At 40.8% G+C, this 23,044-nt stretch overlaps 1 protein-coding gene across 4 annotated transcripts in view; it reads right to left on the reverse strand.

The window, feature by feature from the left end:
• The window catches only part of ACOXL (acyl-CoA oxidase like), a 388,168-nt gene that overhangs the window by 117,354 nt on the left and 247,770 nt on the right, over nt 1-23,044 (reverse strand). For 3 of the 4 annotated variants that reach the window (XR_010109188.1, XM_008962870.5, XM_055107423.2), the window contains 2 exons: nt 15,385-15,494; nt 6,609-6,720 (listed from right to left, as the gene is read on the reverse strand). Coding sequence is in view for 2 of the 4 variants with exons in the window: in XM_008962870.5 (XP_008961118.3) it covers nt 6,609-6,720; nt 15,385-15,494 (222 nt within the window). In the remaining 2 variants the exon portion in view is untranslated. Of the gene's footprint in view, nt 1-6,608; nt 6,721-15,384; nt 15,495-23,044 lie in introns of those variants that run through there. The other variant, XM_063594533.1, reaches the window with a different exon arrangement.

The raw sequence follows: 23,044 nt of genomic DNA on the forward strand, positions 1-23,044 counted from the left end.
AATACCATGCTGGAAAAGTACAATTTAGTTCAACATTTATAAAGAACAATTTTGTAGTATGTAAAGTCTGAAAGCCATACTGTTAAGGATATTCATTATGACATTGTCCATATAACTAAAAACATAGAAGCATCAGAACCTCGTGCAATCATGTTTTTATTGACATAGAAAGATAACCACATTATATTATTAAATGGAAATATTGGTTGAAAAATATTGTAATTCCTCTTTATATTTTGCTTCAAAAATGTGTATATCAATGCCAAAACTTTTGAACAGTTTTTGTTTGTTTGTTTTTGGATGTTATATTAGTTACCTATTGCTATATAACAAATTATCCCAAAATTTAGCATCTTAAAATAAAAAAAAATATCATCTCACAGTCTATGAGAGTTAGGAACCTGGGCATATCTTGGTTGCATGGTTGGCTCAGATTCTCTCTGAGATGACAGTCCAGTTGTTGGCTGTCTGTCCCAGGCTTGCAGTCTCTGAAGCTTTGGTTAGGGCTACAGGAAACACTTCAAAGTGCATTCATAAGTTTCAGTTATTTGCAACATGGGCTGCTCATGACATGGCTTCCAGAGAGAGAGAGAGAGAAAGACAGAGACAGAGAGACAGAGACTAAGACAATTTCAACGATATAATGTGGGCACTCTATGAGGGCATGACTACAGGAGGCAGGGATCATTGAAGACTGTCTTGGAGCTTGGCCATCATAGCCCATCCTAATCATCCTTAATGATTCACATTCCTCTAAAAACATACAGCTTCCAAGGCCCACAAAAGTTTCACCTCATTATGGCATCAGCTCACAGTCCAGAATCCCCTCATCTAGGTGCAAATAAGGCTCCTCAGGTGTTATTCCTTAAGTACAGATCCTCTCCATTTGAAGGCTGTTAACTAAGGAGACAAGTTATCTGTCCTCTAATATATAATGGTGGGACGGGACAGGATAACTGTTATATACACTCTTACTCCAAAATGAGGAAAATGGGAATAATGCAGGAATCAGTGGTCCATATAAATTCTGACATCCAGTTGAGCAAATGTTGGAAGTTCCTTAATAAGGGCACAGTCCTATGCACACCCAGGTGGTTTGATTCTCTGTGACCCTTGGCTCCACCTTCTGGGTTCTTGCTTCTTCCCTCTGAGGCATCCTGACTTTTTAATGAAAGGAGCACTTGTTTATAGCTAGGGTTTTTTTGTTTTGTTTTGTTTTGTTTTTCTCCACTTGTTCCCTGATTGCAGAAGCTTAGTGGCTCTATTCATTTTGTATTGTCTCTGTACCTTTCAGCACAAGCCAAAAGATCTTTGCCTGATATAATTCTCTTAGAAACTTTGTGCATTTCCTGTGAATCTTTGGGGAGGTTTATTCCATTAGACAAAAGCCACACCCACAAATCTCTTTGACATAGGCCCTTGGGGGTGTTGAGAAGGCTGACAGAGGATGCCCTCAAGCTTCCTAGGAGCTTTATTGTGTAATTGAGAGAGTCTGAAAGACATACTTGTAAACTCAGAAGGCCTTTTGCATGACTTAAGACTTACCTTTAATCTTTCTCGGTTCTTAAAGAATTTTACAGTCATGCCTTGGGCTTCATCCTTAGATTACGCATTTCTGGGAGGGTCCTGGATTATACTTCTGCTCTGAAGCCATTTTAATTTTTTAATTTTAGCACTGTCTGCTGATATGGTTAAGCTGTGTCTTCCAAAAGGACATGTTGAAGTACTAAGCCCTGGTACCTGTGAATGTGACCTTATTTGGAAATAGGGTCTTTGCAGAGGTAATCAAGTTAAAATGAGGTAATTAGGGTGGGTCCTGATCCAATATGACTAGTGCCCTGATAAGCGGAAGAGACAACAGAGACTTATGGGGAGATATCATGGGTATGTCATGTGATGACAGAGGGGGAGCCTGGAGAGATGCGGCTGCAAGCCAAGGAATATCAAGCATTGCCAGTAGCAACCAGAAGCCAGAAAGGGCAAGGAAGGATTCTACCCAGGGTCTCAGAGGGAGCAGGGCCCTGCTGCCACCATGATTTCAGATTTCTGGCCTCCAAAGTTGGGAGAAAATAAATCTCTGTTGTTTTAAGCCACCTAGTCTGTGGTGGTTTGTCACAGAAGCCCTCAGAAATGAACACATTGACCATATGAAGAGCTCAGGGATCTTCAAAACCATATTAACTGCCAGGTCCTGCATATTAAAAGCTCTTTCCTGGAGATTCTCTCTCTCTTCTTGCACATCACTAAAAGCCACAGTAAGAAGGCAGGCAGCACCTTCAACTTGCAGGATGGACATCTCCTTTGCTAGATCACTTCATTGATTGGGTACATTTTCTACTTTCCACATAACTTCAGGCAACAGTGTTGCTACAGCTATGCCACTATGTAACAAGGATCCCCCTCCTCCAGTTTCCAATAATTTTTACCTCATTTTCCTACAAGTCCTCACCCACAGGTTAAGATCATAAAGGCTTCTGGTAATAATTTCGTCAAGGTACTTTAGGCTTCTACTAGGACTCTTCTCAAAGCTAACTGCATAGGTGCAAACCCACACTCCCATTTAGGCTTTTGTTATGTCAGCACCCAACTTTTGGGTGCCCAAATCTGGATTAGGTATCTGCTGCTGTGCAACAACCTGCCCCAAACCTAGTGGATTACACCAAGTGTTCATTATGCACACAGTTTCTGAAGCCTGGGAATCCAGAAGCTGCTTGATGGTGTGGTTCTGGCTCAGGGACTCTCATGAGGTTGCAGCGAGTGTCGACTGTCCCATGCTTGCAGTCTCTGAAGCTGTGACTGGAGCTGCAGGGTACACTTCCAAGGTTACTCATGTGGTTGTGGGCAGGAAGCTTCAGTTCCTTGACACCTGGGCCTCCCCATAGGGCATTCTTATGACATGGTTTTGCCCAGAGTGATTAGAGATAAAGAGAGAGAGTGCAACAGAGTGACCAAGATGGAAGTCATAATGTATTTTATCTGGAAGCAACATGCCATTATTTCTGCTGTATGTCACACAGACCAAATCCGGTACGGCATGGAGAAGACACTCAAGGCTGTGACTATCAGGAGGTGGGATTCTTGGGGGTCCATCTTGGAAGACAAAATGTATTTGGCACATACAGGCTCATGGTTATGAGGTCATCATTTTGCCTTTCTGGTTAATGCTTTTGATAAGATTAATATTGCCAACTGGTAGTGGCTGGATTATGTCTCTCTAAATTCAAACACTGATGTCCCAACTCCTAGTACCTCAGGATGTGACCATATTTAAGAGATGGGAGTCTTGAAAGAGGTGATTCAGTTAAAATGAAGCTGTAGAGTGGGACCCTAATGCAATACGACAGTATTCTTATAAGAAGAAGGACACCAGGGGTGTGGGTGCATGGATGGATGGCCATGAGACGTAGCAAGGGGGGCGGCCATTACAAACCAAGGAGAGGGGCTCAAAGAAAACCAACCCTTTGGGAACCTTGATCTTGAACTTCCAGCCCCCAGAACTGTGAGAAAATAAATTTCTGTTGTTTAAGGCACTCTGTCTGTGGTATTTTGTCATGGCAGCCCCAACTAACTAATATAACAACCTTTTGACAGATATCTGAAAATATCTTGCTGTTTCCCAACACACATTTACTCATTGTTTACTTTTGAAAATCTTTTAAAATATCATTTTTTGTTTTGATGTGTATAGTTATATATCAATGCATATAATTAGATTTGTTTCTATATACAATGTGTAATCTAATCTAATCTGAGAGTCTGTGCTTTTACTAGGAGGATTGAAACCTCTTTCATTTCATATTATAGCCCATTTTAAATCTAATCCCCCACTTTCCAGAGGTGGGAGCTGGAGGGATTTAAGGCTCTCTAGGATGAAAATGTATCAAAAGCTGCCTCTCCACTGCTTAAGGGATCATATTGTAATGGAAATGTTGTTTTCAAGGAATTACCAGATCAACTCAGTTCAAGATCAAAGCATTAATCTTCTGGGGCCAGAGAGAGGGGTCTTGAGTTGAGCCAAATTAGAAGAGACAAAGGGGATATCACAATTAATGGGAAACAGATTTAGGGAAGCAATCCTGGAGAAATTCTCAAACCAAGGCGCAATTCGCAGTGGGAACTTTTTAAACAGCTCTCCTGGCCTTGGTGTGGGTTCACTTAAAGGAGCCGCACTGGAGTGTCTTTGAGTCTTCTAAGAACATGCTTTCTGATTTGTTCTTTGCTTTGCTCTGATTACACAAACTTCTGACCACTTGTTTATCTTCACTGCTTTGTCTGCTGCAGTGATTTGGAAAACAAGCATTCTGTGTTCAGTAGTTATGTTAGCTTTCAATTTAATAAAACATATATTTTAACCTATGTTTCTCTAATTACTAAAGTCAGAACAAAACAAGGTCTTTTGCTTACCCTGTAATTAATGTGAGAAATTCAGTATGTTTTTACTTTGTCTTTCATCTTACCTTAAACATTTGTATAGACTATTACAGAACCAGTTTATCAAGTTTTTTAAAAAATCATGTTTTTTTCCAAAAAAAAAATATTTTTAGCTTCCGTATTATTTTTTGAGACAGGGTCTCTCTCTGTTGCCCAGGCTGGAGTGCAGTGGTGTGATCTTGGCTCACTGCAACCACTGACTCCCAGGCTCAAGAGATTGTCCTGCCTCAGCCTCCTCAGTAGCTGGTACTACAGGAATGTGCTGCCACACCTGGCTAATTTCTTTGTATTTTTTGTAGAGATGGGATTTTGCCATGTTGCCCAGGCTGGTCTCCTGAGCTCAAGCAATCCGCCTGCCCTGGCCTCCCGAAGTGCTGGAATTGCAGGCATGAGCCACCACGCCCAGCCAATTTTGTGACTGTTTTTTAAAAACATATAGTATTGGCTTCACAGGGACCGCCAATCTTTTTATATCTTGACTTCCTTATTTTAGAGTTATTCATTTTGATTCTTTTTTGTGTCCTATGGAGTAAATTTTAAGATAACTTTTTAAGGAAGGCTATATTAGTGAAATTGCTTCTGATTCTTAGATATCTAAAAATATCTTTCCATTGCCTGTACTCAGGGATTAAATTTGGCTTGGAATATTACGCTTAGATCATGAAGTTTCCTCTTTAGAGGAGTACTTATTACTCCATTTGGAGCTAGTGAGTGACAGCAGCTAGCCTAATTTTTTCTGTTTTTGAGTAAGCTATTATTTTCTGTCTTGTTGCTCACATTCTGTTCTCTTTATTCTAGATTTTTCATCTATGTCTAAGTATAAGTCTTTTTTTTCCATTAGCATAATGGAAACGAAGGAAATTCTTTTTCTACTATGTTTGTGATTATTATTTCTGCTCCTTTTGTCCCAGCACTTCCAGGAATATTTGTTATCCATAGGTTAGATTTCTATCATTTCACTCTGCTTCTGTTTTCTTCTCTTATCGTTTTGTCTTTAGCCTTTTCTTCTATAGTCTTCGAAAACAGTTTACAGATTGCATTTTCTCCCTTGTTAATTCTGCTCTTCACCGCAGCCGTAGCATTTTTCCTTTTGGATATATCCATCTCTTATTTTGGCTGGCTCCATGTTTGATATGTGGAGGATATGTGGAGTGATTTAAACCCAACTGAATGCGTCTGTGGGGTCTGGCAGAGCCTCACCTCAGATCTACGCCTGGGGGAAAGATTGACTTACACAATTCCTAGCCTGGCTTCCTGCAGGTTCTCATCCAGTGTGGCTTTGTTCCACGAGGGTGGATCTTGGCTGCTTTCTGCTTCCAGGGCACTTCTGTTTCCAAAGCATTTCCTAAGAGAATACCCATTCCCATGTACCATCCATCCTCTTCCCTTCTACCCCTGCTGTGTTGTACTAGGAGACATGACCTTGAAATTCATATAAAAAGGGGTGAACTGGAGGGGGAGAATTGCAGGAATCCAATTCTGGCTGGCTTGGAACCTAATTCCCATGCAGAAGGAAAGAAGCAACCTGGACTCTTGTTATGGCAGCCCTGAGCCCCTGGCCTGGACATAGAGTAGGAGCAGTAAAGCCTTCTCCTGGGGTTCCATTGGCTATTCTGTGCCAGGTCAGAAGATGAAACAGATATTGCTAGGGTGGACAGTGATCCCTCAAACTAACCCCACTGGCACTGTACTTGGTGGAAATTTCCTCTAGATTTCTATCAATGCTGACACAAGGTTTTATGCTTTTGCAGAGCTTCATAGGTATTTTAATAGGAGACAGAATGCATCTTAGACTAACCCAATGTTAATTTTTACATATGCCTGAGGCAGTTCCCCTCCCTGTCTTAGAGAACGATGTACTCTTTATACACATAAAACAATGATTTTTCAACTTTGATAAGGGCTGAAAATTACACCACTCATCAACTCCCATGGCAGCCACATGATGCCTGCAGGTGGAATTCTACAAGATGACATAAAGGGGGTTAAACAGAAGCATCCTGGCCTCTAGAGCAAGCAACGGTGTCATGCAAAATGGCCCGTAGGAACCCTAGCCGCTTCCAGGAGCTTGTCATTAAGCTGAGTCATCCTCTACTAAACATAACAGATAGTTCACCAGCAAGGATATCCCTTAAACACATGTCAAAAGGAAAAAACGTAACACAGTGTATCCTTACCTTATAATAAATTCTGGCCACCAAACGCCGCTGAAGAACCCTTTCACGAAATTTCACTGCTTTCAACAGAAAGGCGAGATCATCAACTGTGTCCATGTTAAATGCCAGGAAACTGAAAGAAAATCACGGTGACCATCATTATTATTTTGGCCTCACCAAGAATTTCATTTGAAAGAAATAGAGTAGGTTTGTTTTTTAAAAATATTTTTTTCTATAGAAAAATAGTGTCAATAGACATAATCTCCCCATCCCATCTCTCACTGACTGTATTCATAATTCTTTTCAGTAATCTTAGCTCTAGTTTATTCTAGGTGGTTGTCCTTGTGATATAGAGATGATTTGGTTTCCTTATTTTTCCACTTACTATTATATTATAAGTAGTGTTCAATATTTTACATAGTCTTTCTTAGTTAACAGCAATGTAATTTCTGTCAAGTATAATCAACTATTATACAATTCATGTATAACTCAATCATTATACAATTCTTTTTTTTTTTTTTTTTTGAGACAGAGTCTCACTCTGTTTCCCAGGCTGGAGTGCAGTGGCACGATCTCGGCTCACTGCAACCTCCACCTCCTGGGTTCAAGTGATTCTCATGCCTCAGCTTCCTGAGTAGCGGGGATTACAGGCACATGCCACTGTGCCTGGCTAATTTTTGTATTTTTAGTAGAGACAGGGTTTCACCATATTGGCCAGGCTGGTCTTGAACTGCTGACCTCAAGTGATCTGCCCACCTCAGCCTCCCAAAGTGCTGGGATTACAGGCATGAGCCACTGTGCCTGGCCCCCATTATGCAATTCTGTCAAGTGAGTTTATAATAATAACTCAACCACTATACAGCTCTATCAAGTGAGTTTATAATAACCACTGCTGGGCATTTATTATAATTATAATTGAATATTAATAATCAAATATATCTGTTACAAAATATTTATCAATGAATAATACTTATTAAATATATTATATATCAGGAATTGTGCTCATTATCTGCTGTGAATTATTCAATTTTCTCGATAATTCTAGAATACTATAATTATCCAATGTAGAGTTCAGGAAACTGAGGCTTAGCAAGATTTGGTAACTTGCTCAAGGTCACACAGGCAGAACTCAGTCAAGCTCAGGTTTTGTTGGGGAACATCAGCGTTTAAAGCAAGAGGCACCCTGGAGGGAAGTGATAGGGCTGTGTGCAAGCACAGGGGAGGGTGTGCTACAGAGATGGTAGCTTTCTTCAGCAGGCAGCAATTCCCATCTTTCCCATTTGGCAAATGAGGAAACTGAGGCACAGAGGAGTTAAGAGACGTAAGCACAGACTCAAAACAACCAAGTTCACAATTAAAAGCTCCTGAGCTTTTCATCATGAAACTCTATTTCATGCCAATTTTATGGCCCCACCATGAACCTTTAGATAACCTAGACATCCAGGGGAAGGGTTAATTCACACTTAGGGTTTCCCATAGCACAGCCACCTCTTGCCCTCCCCTTTCCCCACTTCCTGAGGAAGTAAGTTATTATAAGACTCAAATAACTTAAATTCATATTAACTAAAAAAAAAAACCCAAGTGGCTGTTGTTGCTTAATCAGAAGGCACGAGAGAAACGTTAAGAAGCAATTGACGCAGTGCTTTTGAGATGCCAAGTGCTGAATTAATAATCACCCTCCATTTAGACAGGGAAGAGGAAAGTATTTACATGCCAATTACCGGGACATTTAAAAGATGTCAATGTTTATTCTGAATCTGGGCTTTAAGAAGTTTGGGTTTCTGCCTCAGTGTATTTAATGAAAGATGTAAAAAGCTTTCATATATTATTGAAAAGTATGTTTTAGTCATTCCAGGGGCTGGTATTGGAAATTAGCTTCCCTGGAATTCAGACTGTAGAACATGTTTGTCCACCTGAGATTGTGAACTGCACGTGCTGCAGGAAGGGGATCTCACCCACTCGCTGAGTCATGTGAGTCACATGTCATGTAGGTCTAGGAGCCTGCCCAGCGCAGTAGAGTGTGCAGACTTTCTTTAAAAATAGAAACATTGCTAAAGGCAACCTCCTTGTAACTGTGTATTTTACAAGAAGATCCAAATGACTCTATTTTTAAATAAAGTTTAAATTAAATTAAAATATGTATCATTAGACATCAGGGAAATGCAAACGGAAACCATAGTGAGGTAGCATTATACATCCACCAGAATGACTACAATTAAGTACACTGACATCAAGTGTTGCCCAGGATCTGGAGAAACCAGAACTCTCATGCTTGCTGATGGGAGTGTAAAATGGTGAAATCTCTTTGCAAAATGTTGTCACAGTTTCTGATAAAAATAAATGAACACATACCCTATGATCTAGCAGTTTCACTCCTACTAATTGCCTAAGAGAAATAAAAACATATGCTCACAAAAAAGGTCATATAAGAATGCTCATAGCGGTTCTACTCACAGAAGTGAAAAACGGCAAACATCCCAGGTGTCTATTCATCCATAAGAGAATGATTCTACTACATCCATAAAGTAAAATACTACAATAACGAAAAGAAACAAACTAATACACACAACAACATGGGTGAATGTCAAAAAGTATTATGCCAATTTCACGAGGCAGCTACAAAAGAGTACATACTGCCTGGTTCTGTTTATGTGAAGTTCTAGTATAGAAAAACTAATCTGTGGTGGGAAAACATCAGAAGAGTGGCTGTATCTGCGTAGTGAGATTGACCAAGAAGGGGCATGAAAGAACTTTCTGGAGTGATGATCTGTATCTTAATATGAGTTTGGTTACATAGGTTTATGCATGTGTCAAAACTCAGTGAATGTACACTTAAGATTTGTGCATTTTATTGTATGTAAATTCTACATAAGAAGAACTATAACTAAATATGTAACTGTAGTTAATGATGCTCATGCTAAATTATTTAGAAATGTGCTGATGTCTACAGTTTATTTTGAAATGGATCAAAAAGAGAAGGTGAATGGATGGGTGAGTTCCATACACAGATCCATAGATATGATAGTGATATGGCAGGTACAGTAATAGGTTAATAGAATCTCCATGGTTTGTACATAAATGCTTCCTGTAAAATTATTTCAACTTTGCTGAATATTTGTAAATTTTACAGCATAATGTAGAAAAACACGTTGGGTGCAAGGCAAAATCTTGACTTTCCTGGACATCTACCACCACCTCCTAAAGGTCCACAGGCTGATGAGAGTGGGAGGGGCCCCAGTGGCAGGCTACCATGCAGGAGGAAGAGAGACAACCCTTGCAGGGACAAGCCAGAGCTGAATGGGGCTATCTGCAGAGCCAGGTACAACCCCCTTTCAAAGCCACTTCCTTTGAGGGCTCCTCTCCCTGCCATGCTCCATCTGCCTTACCTCATCCCATGGAGGCTTTTCAGTACCATGACTGACTCCTTCCAGGCCGAAATGAGGGGTAGTTACTGTGCGGACAAATGGGTGCCCACTGGAGGGATTTAAGGGTACCAGGAAGTTCTCAGCCCATCTTTCCTCAGGTCCCCACCTGCTCAAGAGTACCTTTCTCAGGGCTGTCACTATGCCTACCATCCTACCGCTCTCGGAGTGCAGACTCCATGAAGGCAGAGCCCCTAGTAACTGCTGATCACCAATGCTTAGAGAAGTGCCTGGTACACAGTGAGTGCTGAAAACACGTTGATGACAAAGGCTTTCCTTCATATAAAGTCAGAGTAAGTAAAGTTTCGGGATTTAAGTAGATAAACACAGGGACTGAATCAGTAAAACCTAGATGTGTGGGAGACAGATGTATACTGTTTTGGAGGTTAATAACTGAGACAAAAATAAATGGACTGGAACTTTCCAAATATTTACATTTGGAATACTGCCTTTGGCACATCTCAACTCTGTGCTGGAAAATGTGCTAGGGATATAGATTTGCATATGGGTGAGAGCGTGTCGTGCTTCCAAAATGATGGAATCAAGCCCTGCTTTGCTATCTGAAAAAGAAACGAAAGGGCAGATGATTTGTGGCCAGTTGGGGAACAAGTTTCCTGCAAGGATGGAACTGATTCTGGTGGGGAGTCATACTATTCTTTCAACTCCTTAATACGTTGGACAATTTTCAAACTAATACATTGGAGGAAAAAGCTAACCATACTATAAACGTCCTACTCAACAGCTAGAAATATTAGGAAGACCCACTAGCTCTAGTATGAAGACAAACGGAGACATTTAAACTAAGAGAGACTCCAGTGAAACAGTCCTAACATGTAGGAGCTCGTGTTTTCAAGCTTTAAGATGGACCACAGTTTGAATAAACAGGGTCCTGAGCAGCAATAAAAAAAGGAAAAAAAAAAGACAGATTACAGATTTCTCAATTTCACGTCATCCCAATGGCTATAAAGAATCCCAGGCCATCATTTACTGTGTTTTCCATGTGTTTAATCAGGATTGTGAGATTCTATTTTCTAATGAATAGTTTCCTTAGAAACTAGTTCAATACTTTTGGTTTGAGGGACCAATAATCTCATTCAAAAAAATAATAATTAAAAAATACACAAAAGAAAAAAGCATAATAAGCTCTCTAAAAGTATAATATAGGAGACAATACATTCATGACCATAAATCAATGAAATAGAAAAGAAAGGTATGACACAAAGGATCAAAGGGAAAAATCGGTTGTTTGAAAAATAACAATAAACCAGTCAAACATCTGAATGAGACTGAGCAACAACAACAAAGGAGAAAGCATAAGAAGGCATTTTAGGAATGACAAATGAGACACAACTACAGATCTAGCAGAAGTTAAAAAGGTAATGATAGAATAGTACACATAAAAACTTATACCAATAAAATCAAAACCAAATGAATAAATTCCTAGAAAAATACAATTTACTTAAACTAACATGAAAAGAAAAGCCTAGGCTTTAAACAATTAAGCTAATTAAATAGTTTACTCACCAAGCCCAGATTATTTTCAAATTTGATGAATTATCAAATTCTTTCACAGAATAAGAAACCACTCCCCCCAAAATAACTCTATGAGAGCTGTAAAACTTTGACATAAATCTAAATCAGGCATGTACAAGAATGGAAAACTATAAATATACAATCTCCTCCCCCTAAAAAATACTAACAAGCCAAATCCAAGAAAATATAAATATGATAATACAGCATAACAAAATTGAGTGTTTCTTAAGCATGCAAGGGTAGTTTAACATTAGATGATTGGCAAAAATTATTCACCAAACTAACAAAATGAAGAAGAAATATATGATCATTTCAACAGATGCAGAAAAATATCATTTGATAAAATTAATCTGGTAATGACAAAAATACATTTAAAATGTATAAGCTTCTTTAGGAAGTAAAGTGTGTCTATCAAAAACTTCAGCACTCCAGCCTGGAAGACAGCATAAGACCCTGTCTCTAACATAATAAATAAAATCAGCAATAAGACAAAAGAACACCTTGTAAGATGGCTTCTATTCAAATTGTGTTGGTGGTCCTAGCTCTTGCTGCGAGACATGAAAAGAATAAAATAAATAACAGTTGGAAAGGAAGAAATAAAAATTTATAATTTGCAAATTAGTGTCTATGGAAAAAACCTCCAAAGAATCTACAGACACATTTAAAAGAAATTTCTTTACAGTCAGATTTATAAACAAAAGCCAATTGCATGTATAATAAATCATTAACTATAAAAATCATAATTTAAAAATACTTTTAACAACAAAATTATAAAGTAACTAGTAATAAATCTATGAAAGGATATAGTATGTATGGAAAAAATTATACAACCCTGAAGGACACTTTGAAGATGAAAATCTTTGAGAGGAAGACCTGCTTTATAAATATGTCAATTTTCTGCAAGTATATAGATTTAATATATTTTCAAAGAAACTTTCAGCAGGTTTGCAGGCCTGTGATAACAAATAACAAATGGTAAATAACAAAACATTTACCATTTTAATTTTATTTATTTATTTTTTTGAGACGAAGTTTCACTCTTGTTGCCCAGCCTGGAGTGCAATGGCGCAATCTCGGCTCACTGCAACCTCCGCTTCCTGGGTTCAAGCAATTCTCCTACCTCAGCCTCCCAAGTAGCTAGGATTACAGGCATGCGCCACCATGCCTGGCTAATTTTATGTTTTTAGTAGAGACGGGGTTTCACCATGTTGCCCAGGCTGGTCTCAAACTCCTGACCTCAGGTGATCCACCCGTCTCAGCCTCCCAAAGTGCTGATACATGCATGAGCCACTGTGCCCAGCCCATTTTGACTATTTGTAAGTGTACAGCTCAGTGGTATTAAGTACGCTCACACTGTTGTACAACCATTACCACTATTCATCTCCACAACATTTTCATCTTCCCAAACTGAAACTCTGTACCTATGAAACAATAACTACCCATTCTCTCCTCTTCTTAGCCCCTGGGAACCAATATTCTACTTTCTATCTCTACGAATTTGACTACTCTAGGTATGTCATGTAAGTACAATCCTACAATATTCATCCTTTGTTTTATTTCTAAGAAACTTGACAAACTTATTACAAAACTTACATGAAATGGCCAAAGATTCTGAACAGCCAACCCAATTCTGAATTACATTTCTGATATAATAATATAATATAATACTATAGTAATATTTTATTATAAAGCCAGAGTAATTATAACAGTGTATTGTTGGATCAAAAATACACAAAGAGACTAGGAACAAAATAGCCCCAAGACAAACTCTCAAATAGATGGAGATTTAATAAATGCCAAAGAGACCTTGCAGGTTACTAGAAAAGAATGTCCGATTCAGTAAATGGTGCCAGAACAACTGACTGTCCCCAAAGGAGAAAAATAAAATTAGATCCCTTCCTCAAACCATACACAAAAATGTGTATGGATTCAATAATTAAATGTAAAAGGTGAGACTTTCAAACTTTTAAAGATATAGATTTCATGACCTCAGAATAGATGATGCAGAAAAAGTGTTGGATATAAAAGAAAAGATTGATAAGTTCGACTATAATTAATGAATTTATCTCAATCAAAACACATGATAAAGAAAATATAAGACAAGCCACAAACATAGAAAAGATAATTATAGCATTTATAACAACAAAGGATAAAGAGCCCTTAAAAATCAATAAGAACAAGACACACACACATACGCACACAATAAAAATAGGCAAAAAACATGAACAGGCATTTCACATAGAAAGAAATACAAATGGCAAACAGACATGTGAAATCATGCTCACCCTTAATAGTAATTGAGAAAATTCAGTTTAAAGTCAGGGTGAGAGATCATTTCTTACATTGTATTGACAAAAATTAAGAAGTCTGATAGTACCAAGGGTTGGTTAGAACAGAATAAGGCCCCACAAGATACATGCTGCAAATGGGGGTGTAAATTTATACAACCACCTTGAAAAATAATTTGTCGCTATCTAGTAAAGTTGAACATTACTCCATAGCACAGCAATTCCATTCCTAGGTAATATATACCGTAGGGGAGTGTTTTTCAAACAACAGATTGCAAATAACTAAAAGGTCATAAAATCAGTTTAAGGGTTGGGGTCAGTATTTTTTTTTTTAGGCAGGGTCTCGCTCTGTTGCCCAGGCTGGAGTGCAGTGGCATGATCTCAGTTCACTGCAACCTCTGCCTCCCAGCTTAAGCAATCCTCCTGCCTCAGCCTCCCAAGCAGCTGGGACCACAGGCATGTGCCACCATGCCTGGCTAATTTTTGTATTATTTTTGTAGAGACAGAGGTCTCATCATATTGCCCAGGCTGGTCTCGAACTCCTGGGCTTGAGCAATCCTTCTGTCCTGGCCTCCCAAAGTGCTAGGATCACAGGCATGAGCCACCATGTCTGGCTGAAATCAATATTCTGCTAAGATCAGTATTCTTTAAAAATAAAATTTAAAAATATCAGAGAGCATCACTAGTAATAAATAGGAAGGTAGCCACTGCTCCATGAACTGTTTGCTTCAGTTGCGTCTGAAGTGGAGGTCCTATGGATATATGGGTGTCCATGGTGATTTAAAGTGTATTTCTTATTCTAAGTAATGTCAATTAAGTTTGAAAGCCCTATAAAAACTCTTGTGCACATCCCCCAGAAAACATGTACAGGGTTTTTCATAACAGCATCATGCAAAATATCAAAAAACTACACACAACCCAAATGTCCAAGATATCAGAGATTAGAATGGGTAAGTACAGTGTGGCATATACACAGGATGGAATATTACAGAATATTGTGAAGAGGAGTTCTGCACCTATACTTAACAATTTGAATGATTCTAAGAAACAAAATATTGAGGGAAAACAAAGTTACAAAATGCTACATATATTATGCTTTATTTATAAAGCCAACAGACAATACTGAAAGATTAATACAAACAACCAAAAGCATGGATGTTGAAGCCGGACTGTCTGGGTTCAAATCTCACCTCTGCCACTCACTAGCCATGTAACCTTGAGCAAGGTACTTAACCTCTGTGCCTCAGTTTCCTCATCTGTGAAATGGAAATAAGAACTTACCTCATGGGGTTTTTAGGATTAAAATCTGTAAACTGCTTGGAACAGTGAACATGAAATAAAGAAGGAACTCAAGGAGAAAGAACAGAATGAGCAATGTTTTAGTTTTTAAGTTGGTAGCGAGTGTATGAGTATTAATTTTACATATTCACAGATTTCTTGCATACAGCAAACACTAAAAATTTCAAGCAAGAGTGAGTTATGCCAAGGCTGTATGAACTCAGGCTTCATGATAACCCACTGAAGGCAGATGATGATGGCCTGAGTAATACGTACCTGGTTCTCAGCTTGTCCCCCACAGATTCAGCCCAGTTTTGGAGCAGGCCAAAGAGTGGTTTTTCTTCATACTGTTTGGAGTATTGGGCCAGCAGTTCCCGCCCCACAACCTGTGCAAAGAGTTTATCGCTCATCAGTCTCAGCAGTGTAAAAAATGACAGTATCTTTAATACTGCAACCCAATAAGATCTATTTGTCACTTAGCAAACTCCTGGGAAGGAATCAAATACAAGACCTCATTCTTACCAGGGTCTCTATTTCCCCAGGGCAAATGTGGGGCATTTATCACACCGTCCCCCATCCTCCCCTGTGGCCGACTTCATTAACTACTTATTGCTTGCTCTCCCTTCTTGCCTGTATCAGTCTCTAACACTGGTCCTGGGACCAACTGTTTTAGCTGACACTTTAGTAAAACCTGCTTGCCTTCCGTGGACCAGAAGGCTGGTCCGTTCTCTTTTTCACCCCTGACATTCTCTGGTCAATTAGACCTTTGGGGAATAGTACTGAAATGCACAAATAAAACAATCTCTATCCTCTACTTCAATCTCTATCTTCTACTTCAGCAGCTTTAAAGTTATAATTTGGGCCTAAAATACTGCATGCTCTTCTGTGGCGGTTCAAAGAAGATGTCCATGGCTAGCCCGCTGCAGAAACTCAGCTGATGGTTAGCAACAACCACTAGACACGTGAACGAGGCCACCTTGGACCAGCGTGCCCCCACTCAGCCCCGACATGCTGCTGCCACAGCATGAGTGAGCCCAGGGAAGACCAGCAGAGCAGCAGAAAAACCACGTCGTGTGAGCTTAGCCCAAACTGCTGACCTACAGAATCATCAGCTAACAAATTGTTGTCTCAAAGCACTAAGTTTTGCAGTGGTTTGTTACAAATCAATAGATAGCTGACTCATTCTCTTTCAAATATCAATTTAAGAACATTTCTTCTTTGCTTTATATGCATGCATGTTTTTATACAGATTATATAAAATGTTATGTTTGCTTTAACTCAACAGTATATCATAAATGACATTTTTGATTGGCACTGTTATGTAGAATTCTATTTGTTTATTTACTAACCATATACTTTTGTTTTGATAAATCATAGCTAACTAAACATTTCCATTTGGTTGGATACTTACGTTGTTTCCAGTTTTACATTGTCATAATAACCTTGATAAAAATATAAGCAGACAAATAGCATAGTCATATTTTGTATTATTTCCTGAGAATAAGTCCCCACGAACTTGATTGATACAGAGGCTCTTAAAGAGGGCCACTCTACCAATAAGAGGGATGCTGAAAACTTTCAAGGCATTTTTGCCTGGGGAAGCTTTATTGGCATTGGTGGGCAGAGCCAGGTATGAAATGCATGGGACCGTCTCAACCAACAGAGGACTGTGCCATACCCCGTGTCCTGTCAAATGCCACGTGGTAAAATACATGCAGGCAGTTAAGAGCCCTGAACTTAGTTACACCAAAGCTTTCAGGTTTTCCAAGTCCCAGGCCTATGGAAGAATTAAACTCCCCTGTTCCCTTGAAATTAGAGGTGCTTTAGGCCAGTACACAAGTGACACTGCCGCCTCTCCTTTCCCATCCCCATGGCAACCTGCGATGCTCCCAGGTGTGACTGGACCATAAGCCTGGGCATCTGCATTCGAGGCTGACACAGTAATTCTGAGTATAGATGCAGGCATTGTATGTCTTGCTGTGATCATGTTTACTTTGTTATTAAATAAATATATTTATAACATAAATAACTTGCCTTTGGTTTCCTTAAGTATTGTCTTGAATTCTTGCAATTACGTCTCCAGATAGGTTATGTGATCCGTGATTTCATTCAGGTTAGTAAAGGGAGTGTCACAAAATATTTATTGTCAAAAAGAGGCCATTAGGTCCAGTGAGATTGAGAATCACTGCATTATGGGTCAAAGAACATGTACATTTTTATGGCTGCTGCTATACAAAATAAGTGTGAGAATCAAACCCTGCCAGGATCTGGAAAAGTGGGGAAAATAAAATGACTTTAACTAGAATTAAAATTAAAATGATATAGCAATCCAGTTCCATTTCACTAACGCAATACCAGGATTAAGATTTAACTTTGTTTTTGCTAATCTATAAAATTGATGATGGCTGTAACTCTATCTCACTCTTGCTGCAGAAGCAATGTCATTCCAAGTATGAACAAATTGCTTTCTCTGATTCCCACTCCCACAGCTTTCTCTTACTCTATTTTTCTCCATAGCATTTATGGCTACCTGGTGCTACAGACCACAACTTGTTTACTGGCTTGCTGTCTTCCGGCAGCCTGGAAAGCAAGTGCCGGGGGTCGGAGTGCGTCCATCCTTGTGCCATCAGACAACGTACTGCCCAGAGCCCAGAGGCGAGGACTCACCCTTGAGTAAATGAATAAGTACATTCCCTTCCTTTTCTCCCTATCTCATCCAATACGTCCAATTCCTTGATAATCTCCTTTAACTTCTGCCGCTATTTCCACTTTTTCCATTTAAGCAACTAAAATTGGGTAGAACTCACTCACTCTAACTAGGATTAAAATTAGAATGATACAATAATCAAGTTCAGGTGCTAAACTTAAGAAAGACAAGGGAGATCAATTTGGTTCTGGCTAACATCACAAAAGCAGATTACTCACTTTGGATCTTTGCTCCTTTTCTAGGTCATGAGACAAGGAAACGTGATTTTAAAAATGAGTTTATTTTCTGCTGTTGATGCCCCCTTGGTGAAAGATTAAGTGATTGAAGCCATCAGCTACCACGGGATTTGGGCATTACAGTCTCTAGGTCCAGTACCTTATTTTATAAATTACCAGGCAGAGGCAAAGAGAGATCAGTCACCACCTAGACTGAGTGTGCAATGAAGATGTGCTTGTTTTACCTCATACAGGTGTTCCCGAATATATTGTAATATACTATGTAGTATATATGTGTGTGTATATATATAATTTTTAACTCTATTTAAAAATAATCGTAGACTCACAGAAGTTGCAAAGTTAAAAGCGCATAGAATGATTCTCTCCAGCCAACACCCAGATTCCCCTAAAAAGTGATCTCTTGGCCAGGCGCAGTGGTGCACGCCAGTAATCCCAGCACTTTGGGAGGCCAACGTGGGTGGATCACCTGAGGTCAGGAGTTCGAGACCAGCCTAGCCAACATAGTGAAACCCCGTCTCTACCAAAAACATTAAAAAATTAGCCGGGCATGGTGGTGCGTGCTTATAGTCCCAGTTACTCGGGAAGCAGGAGAATCACTTGAACCCAGGAGACGGAGGTTGCAGTGAGCTGAGATCACATCACTGCACTCCAGCCTGGGCGACAGAGTGAGACTCTGTCTCCAAAAATAAAATTAAAAAGTGATCTCTTACATAATAATGGTGACTATCAAAACTAAGAAATTCAAAAAAAATTTTATTCATTACATGTTTTAGTTCTAGATATTTCATTACTTAAAATGGACCTAGTAGTAGATTGTTTTGTAAAGTGAAACATTATTTTCAGCAACACAAGTGATTACACTCTCCTGTAAGCCTGGTGTTTTACTTATTCAAGGTTTCCTTAAGACAACTTGTGATAGGTGATTGTGGGTGGTGTTTTTGTGGCTTTTCATACAGGTCTCTGGTTCTGCATGTTCTGCTGGTTCTGCACTCTTTATTTTCATATACACCTGCTCAGGAGCCCCTTTCTTAGTAGAACTCTAGGGTGAGTGAGCAGTCAAAACATCCATGTCTTTTCTTTTAAAAAAGGTCCCATCTGCAGGAGGAATCAAGCAAATCTACAGCCAACATTTGGAAACTGTGAGTTTGGCAATTGTGCAGAATGATGACATCATCAACATGCATTTGCAATAAATATCATATACATCATGCAACATGATTATGTAACACCAATGAAAGTTATTTCTAAGGTCAAATCACTTTTCAAGGCATCTATGAAGCAACCAGCATTTCCTCACACTAAGTATTTCACTGATTTATGCTAGGTACAGTGAAACTTGGATTAAAGAGCCTAACAAGTAGAGTTTGCTGCCAAAGCAAAAACACTTAGAGCCAATTATAATAGAAAAATGTGATTTCCAAGGAGATCCCACCAGATATCCATTATGAATCCAGGCAGTGGGACCATACTTGGGTTTGTACCATAGAGTGGGAGATTGACTCAAAGTGGCAGTACTTACGGCACTGGGCCCCATATCATGCTCCAAGGAGCCCTAGGTAGACTGGCTACATAATTTGGGGCCCAACGCAAAATGAAAATGCAGGCCCCCTTCTTCAAAAATTATTAAGAATTTTATGATGATGAGAACAGAGCACTGAACCAAGCATGGTCCCTTCTGAGGGCAGGTTCCTGTACCACCGCACAAATCTCACCCCATGAAGCTGGCCCTGGCCCTAGGGGTTCCAACAGGACTGCCGGATAAAAGAGAGGACACCCAATTTGTATTTGGACACCAAAATATTGCATGGGTCATACTTATACTAAAATAATATTCATGTTTACCTGAAATACAAATGTAGCTGGGCATCCTATATTTCTTTTTCCTACATCTGGCAAGCCTAGGTTCCTGAAGGGCATTTCAGGGGTCACCCATGGGTATGAGAATGAAGAAAAGACCAAGTGGATGGTCTTGATTTTCCACCATCATGCATTTTAACTCTTTACCTCTTTTAGATGCTGGACATCCCATCAAGGCAAGATGTCTTTGGGGAGAATCTTTAAAAATTCCCTGGCTAGAAGAAATAGGCAGAGATGGAAGGGATGACAGAAGAAGAAGGGAGGGAAGAGGAGGGGAGGGGAATAGAGGAGAGGAAGAGAGGGGAGAGACAAGAGGAGAAGGAGCGGGGAGAGAAGAGAGGGAAGGGCAAAGGGAAGCGGAAGGACTACTTTAGCACAGAAACCAACAAGTAAGCAGCTCTGAGTAATTGCTGGGCCTTAAACACGGATTTGACTTGAACCCGGGAGGTGGAGGTTGCAGTGAGCTGAGATTGCGCCACTGCACTCCAGCCTGGGCGCAGAGCAAGACTCCATCTCAAAAAAAAAAAAAAACAAACAAAAACACCAAACCAAACCAAAACAAAAAACCATGGATTTGAACTTCAAACCAGGAAGGATGGATGGATCTGAAGCAGTGATTTAGGCCCAGCAAAAAATCATGCACAATTCAATCGAACTTAAGAGTGGTTAGTTTTGTTGTTGTTTCAGTTAAATCTGGACCTTCTTGGTGTCTCTTTCCAGTTAGATATAAAGTGGTTTCCCCTTTCTGGTTTCCCTCCTTCCTTCCAGCTACATTTATGGAGCACTTACTACGTACAAGGCACCTACTGTTTATATTGAGTATAGGGAACATTAAAAAGATAAATAAGATACAGCCATCCCTCGGGGTCTTCCAGTGCAGATAGAGAGATCAGCCTATGCACCCGCAACTACACTCAGAGGGACCTGTAAAGAACATGACAGGTACAGAAGCACAGCAAGTTAAAAGTGGATCCCTTTACTATGAGGACTGGGGAAAGCTTTATGGAACAGGAGAGCTTTTGACCTAAGCCTTAAAGAACGAATGAGCTTCATTCATTTGTTCATTCATATATACAACACCTAATAGCAGCAACTACTCATTTTCTTTGAGCATCTATCTACTAAGGCTAAGCTCTGTTCCAAACTTAAGCTCTGTTCCAAACTCTTTAGATGGAATACCTAATTTAATCTTCATGACAACTTTGGGTAGTTCATGGAATCACTCACCCCGTGGTCCAATAAGACAACCAAGGCCTAGAGAGGTTCAGCCAGTTGCCAGTGTCACATAGCCAGGAAGCGGTGGGGCTGGGATTTCAACCCAGAGTCCACGCTTTCAGATGGAGTTTCACTCTGTCGCCCAGGCAGGAGTGCAGTGGTGCGATCTCAGCTCACTGCAACCTCCACTTCCCGGGTTCAAGCGATTCTCCTGCCTCAGCTTCCTGAGTAGCTGGGATTACAGGCGCCTGCTACCACACCTAATTTTTGTTATTTTAGTAGAGATGGGGCTTCACCATGTTGGCCAGGCTGGTCTCGAACTCCTGACCTCAAGTGATCCACCCGCCTCAGCCTCCCAAAGTGCCGGGATTATGGGCATGAGCCACTACACCCAGCCCAGAGTCCATGCTTTCAATAATTCCACACCTAAGCTGCACCTGCTATATGCCAGGCTCTGTGTAGTCACTGGGGATACAAAGAGAATGCAGGAACCCCTGGTGTGCTGGGGGAGGGGCAAGAGCAGACAGCATGTCGGGATAATGTGACGAGATGACAGGTGAACTCAAAGCTCAGTGGGCACAGAGAGGGGCTGCGCACTCACACTTGACATAAATTCTCAATCTGAGAAGGAACGGTAGCAGCAACAAAGGCTTTCAGGGCCGCGGGCAGAGCGGCTTTAGAGACGCAGCAGCATGGAGAAGCCTGGGCGGCCAGGGTGTACGGCAGGAAGGGGCAGGGGCAGGGCTAGACACCAGGGCCTTGGCTGCTGTCTGAAGAGCTGCCTTTATCCAGGCGCTTTGGGCAACTGAGTGACAGTGTCAGCACCTGGAGCCCAGCGTGGAGACTCAGGAGGCTGCCAGACGAGCCACCTCTGCGATTTCCTGTTAGAATTTCTGACCTGAAGCAGAGCCCACAGGCCCAACGAGGTGGTTGTGGTTGTGTGCTCCTAAGTTAGGAAGTTTGGGGTGCTTTGCTGTGCCACAATAGACAGGAACAGGGAGCTCTTCCGGTCCCTTTCTCCCTTCTTGGGGTCTCTTCTTCCCTTCGCTTCCCATCCCACACACCTGCACCACATTACATCAGTCCCCTGCACACATTTTCGCTTTCCTACCTGGAACTTGCCCAGGCTACTTCATGCCACAGTAGGGGCGTGAGCCCTGGTGTCTGGCAACCAAACCATCACCATATGCAGAACCCATAGCTTATTCTAGTAGCCACAACACAGCTTTAATTGAGCCCCTACTGTGTGCTGAGTGCTCTACAGGAGTAACTGTAAGAGTCCTCCAAGGTACAGGTGATGGTCCCAGTTTTACAGGTGAGGGCTGTAACTCTCAGAGTGGCTAAGCCCAGGATTTCACAGTTCCTCAATGTGGGTGAAACAGAGCCTGGGCTATCTGGCCATGAGGCCGCCCTGGCCTAAGCATGTATTCTTCCTCCGGAGCTCCCTCCTTTGCAGCCTATTGTGTGCAAGGCTCTGTGACTCACCCCATGCCAAAGACGGGTTTTGTTAGACACACCTCTTATGACCCCCATGGCCATTTCACATTAAAAACAAATGATGTGCTTACCTTCTGTTGAAAACTTAGAATTTCTGCAAAGCCTGAACCAATGTTCCCCCAACGCGATGGTCAGTGGGAGCTGAGGAGAGGTTACAGCCCCCTTGGAAAGGGGCAAAGGCCCTCCGTTTGCACCACTCCCCGTGGCAATCTGAGTCTCGGGGTGTGCTACAGTTATTAAGGTACCTGCCTGGCCTTGGAAATGATTGATTTGGGGATCCCTGTTGTGGGCCTAGTCCAAGGGTCCCATGCACGTGGTATAAAGAGCCTGGGAGTGTACCCCTGCCCCGCACCCCCTGTGCTCTTCCCGTCACCATCTGTAACCGGCCCAGTGGAGGCCAGCTCAGGAGCACACCACTCCTGCA

The sequence above is a fragment of the Pan paniscus genome, chromosome 12 (assembly GCF_029289425.2).
Source record: "Pan paniscus chromosome 12, NHGRI_mPanPan1-v2.0_pri, whole genome shotgun sequence".
Classification (NCBI taxonomy): Eukaryota; Metazoa; Chordata; class Mammalia; order Primates; family Hominidae; genus Pan; species Pan paniscus.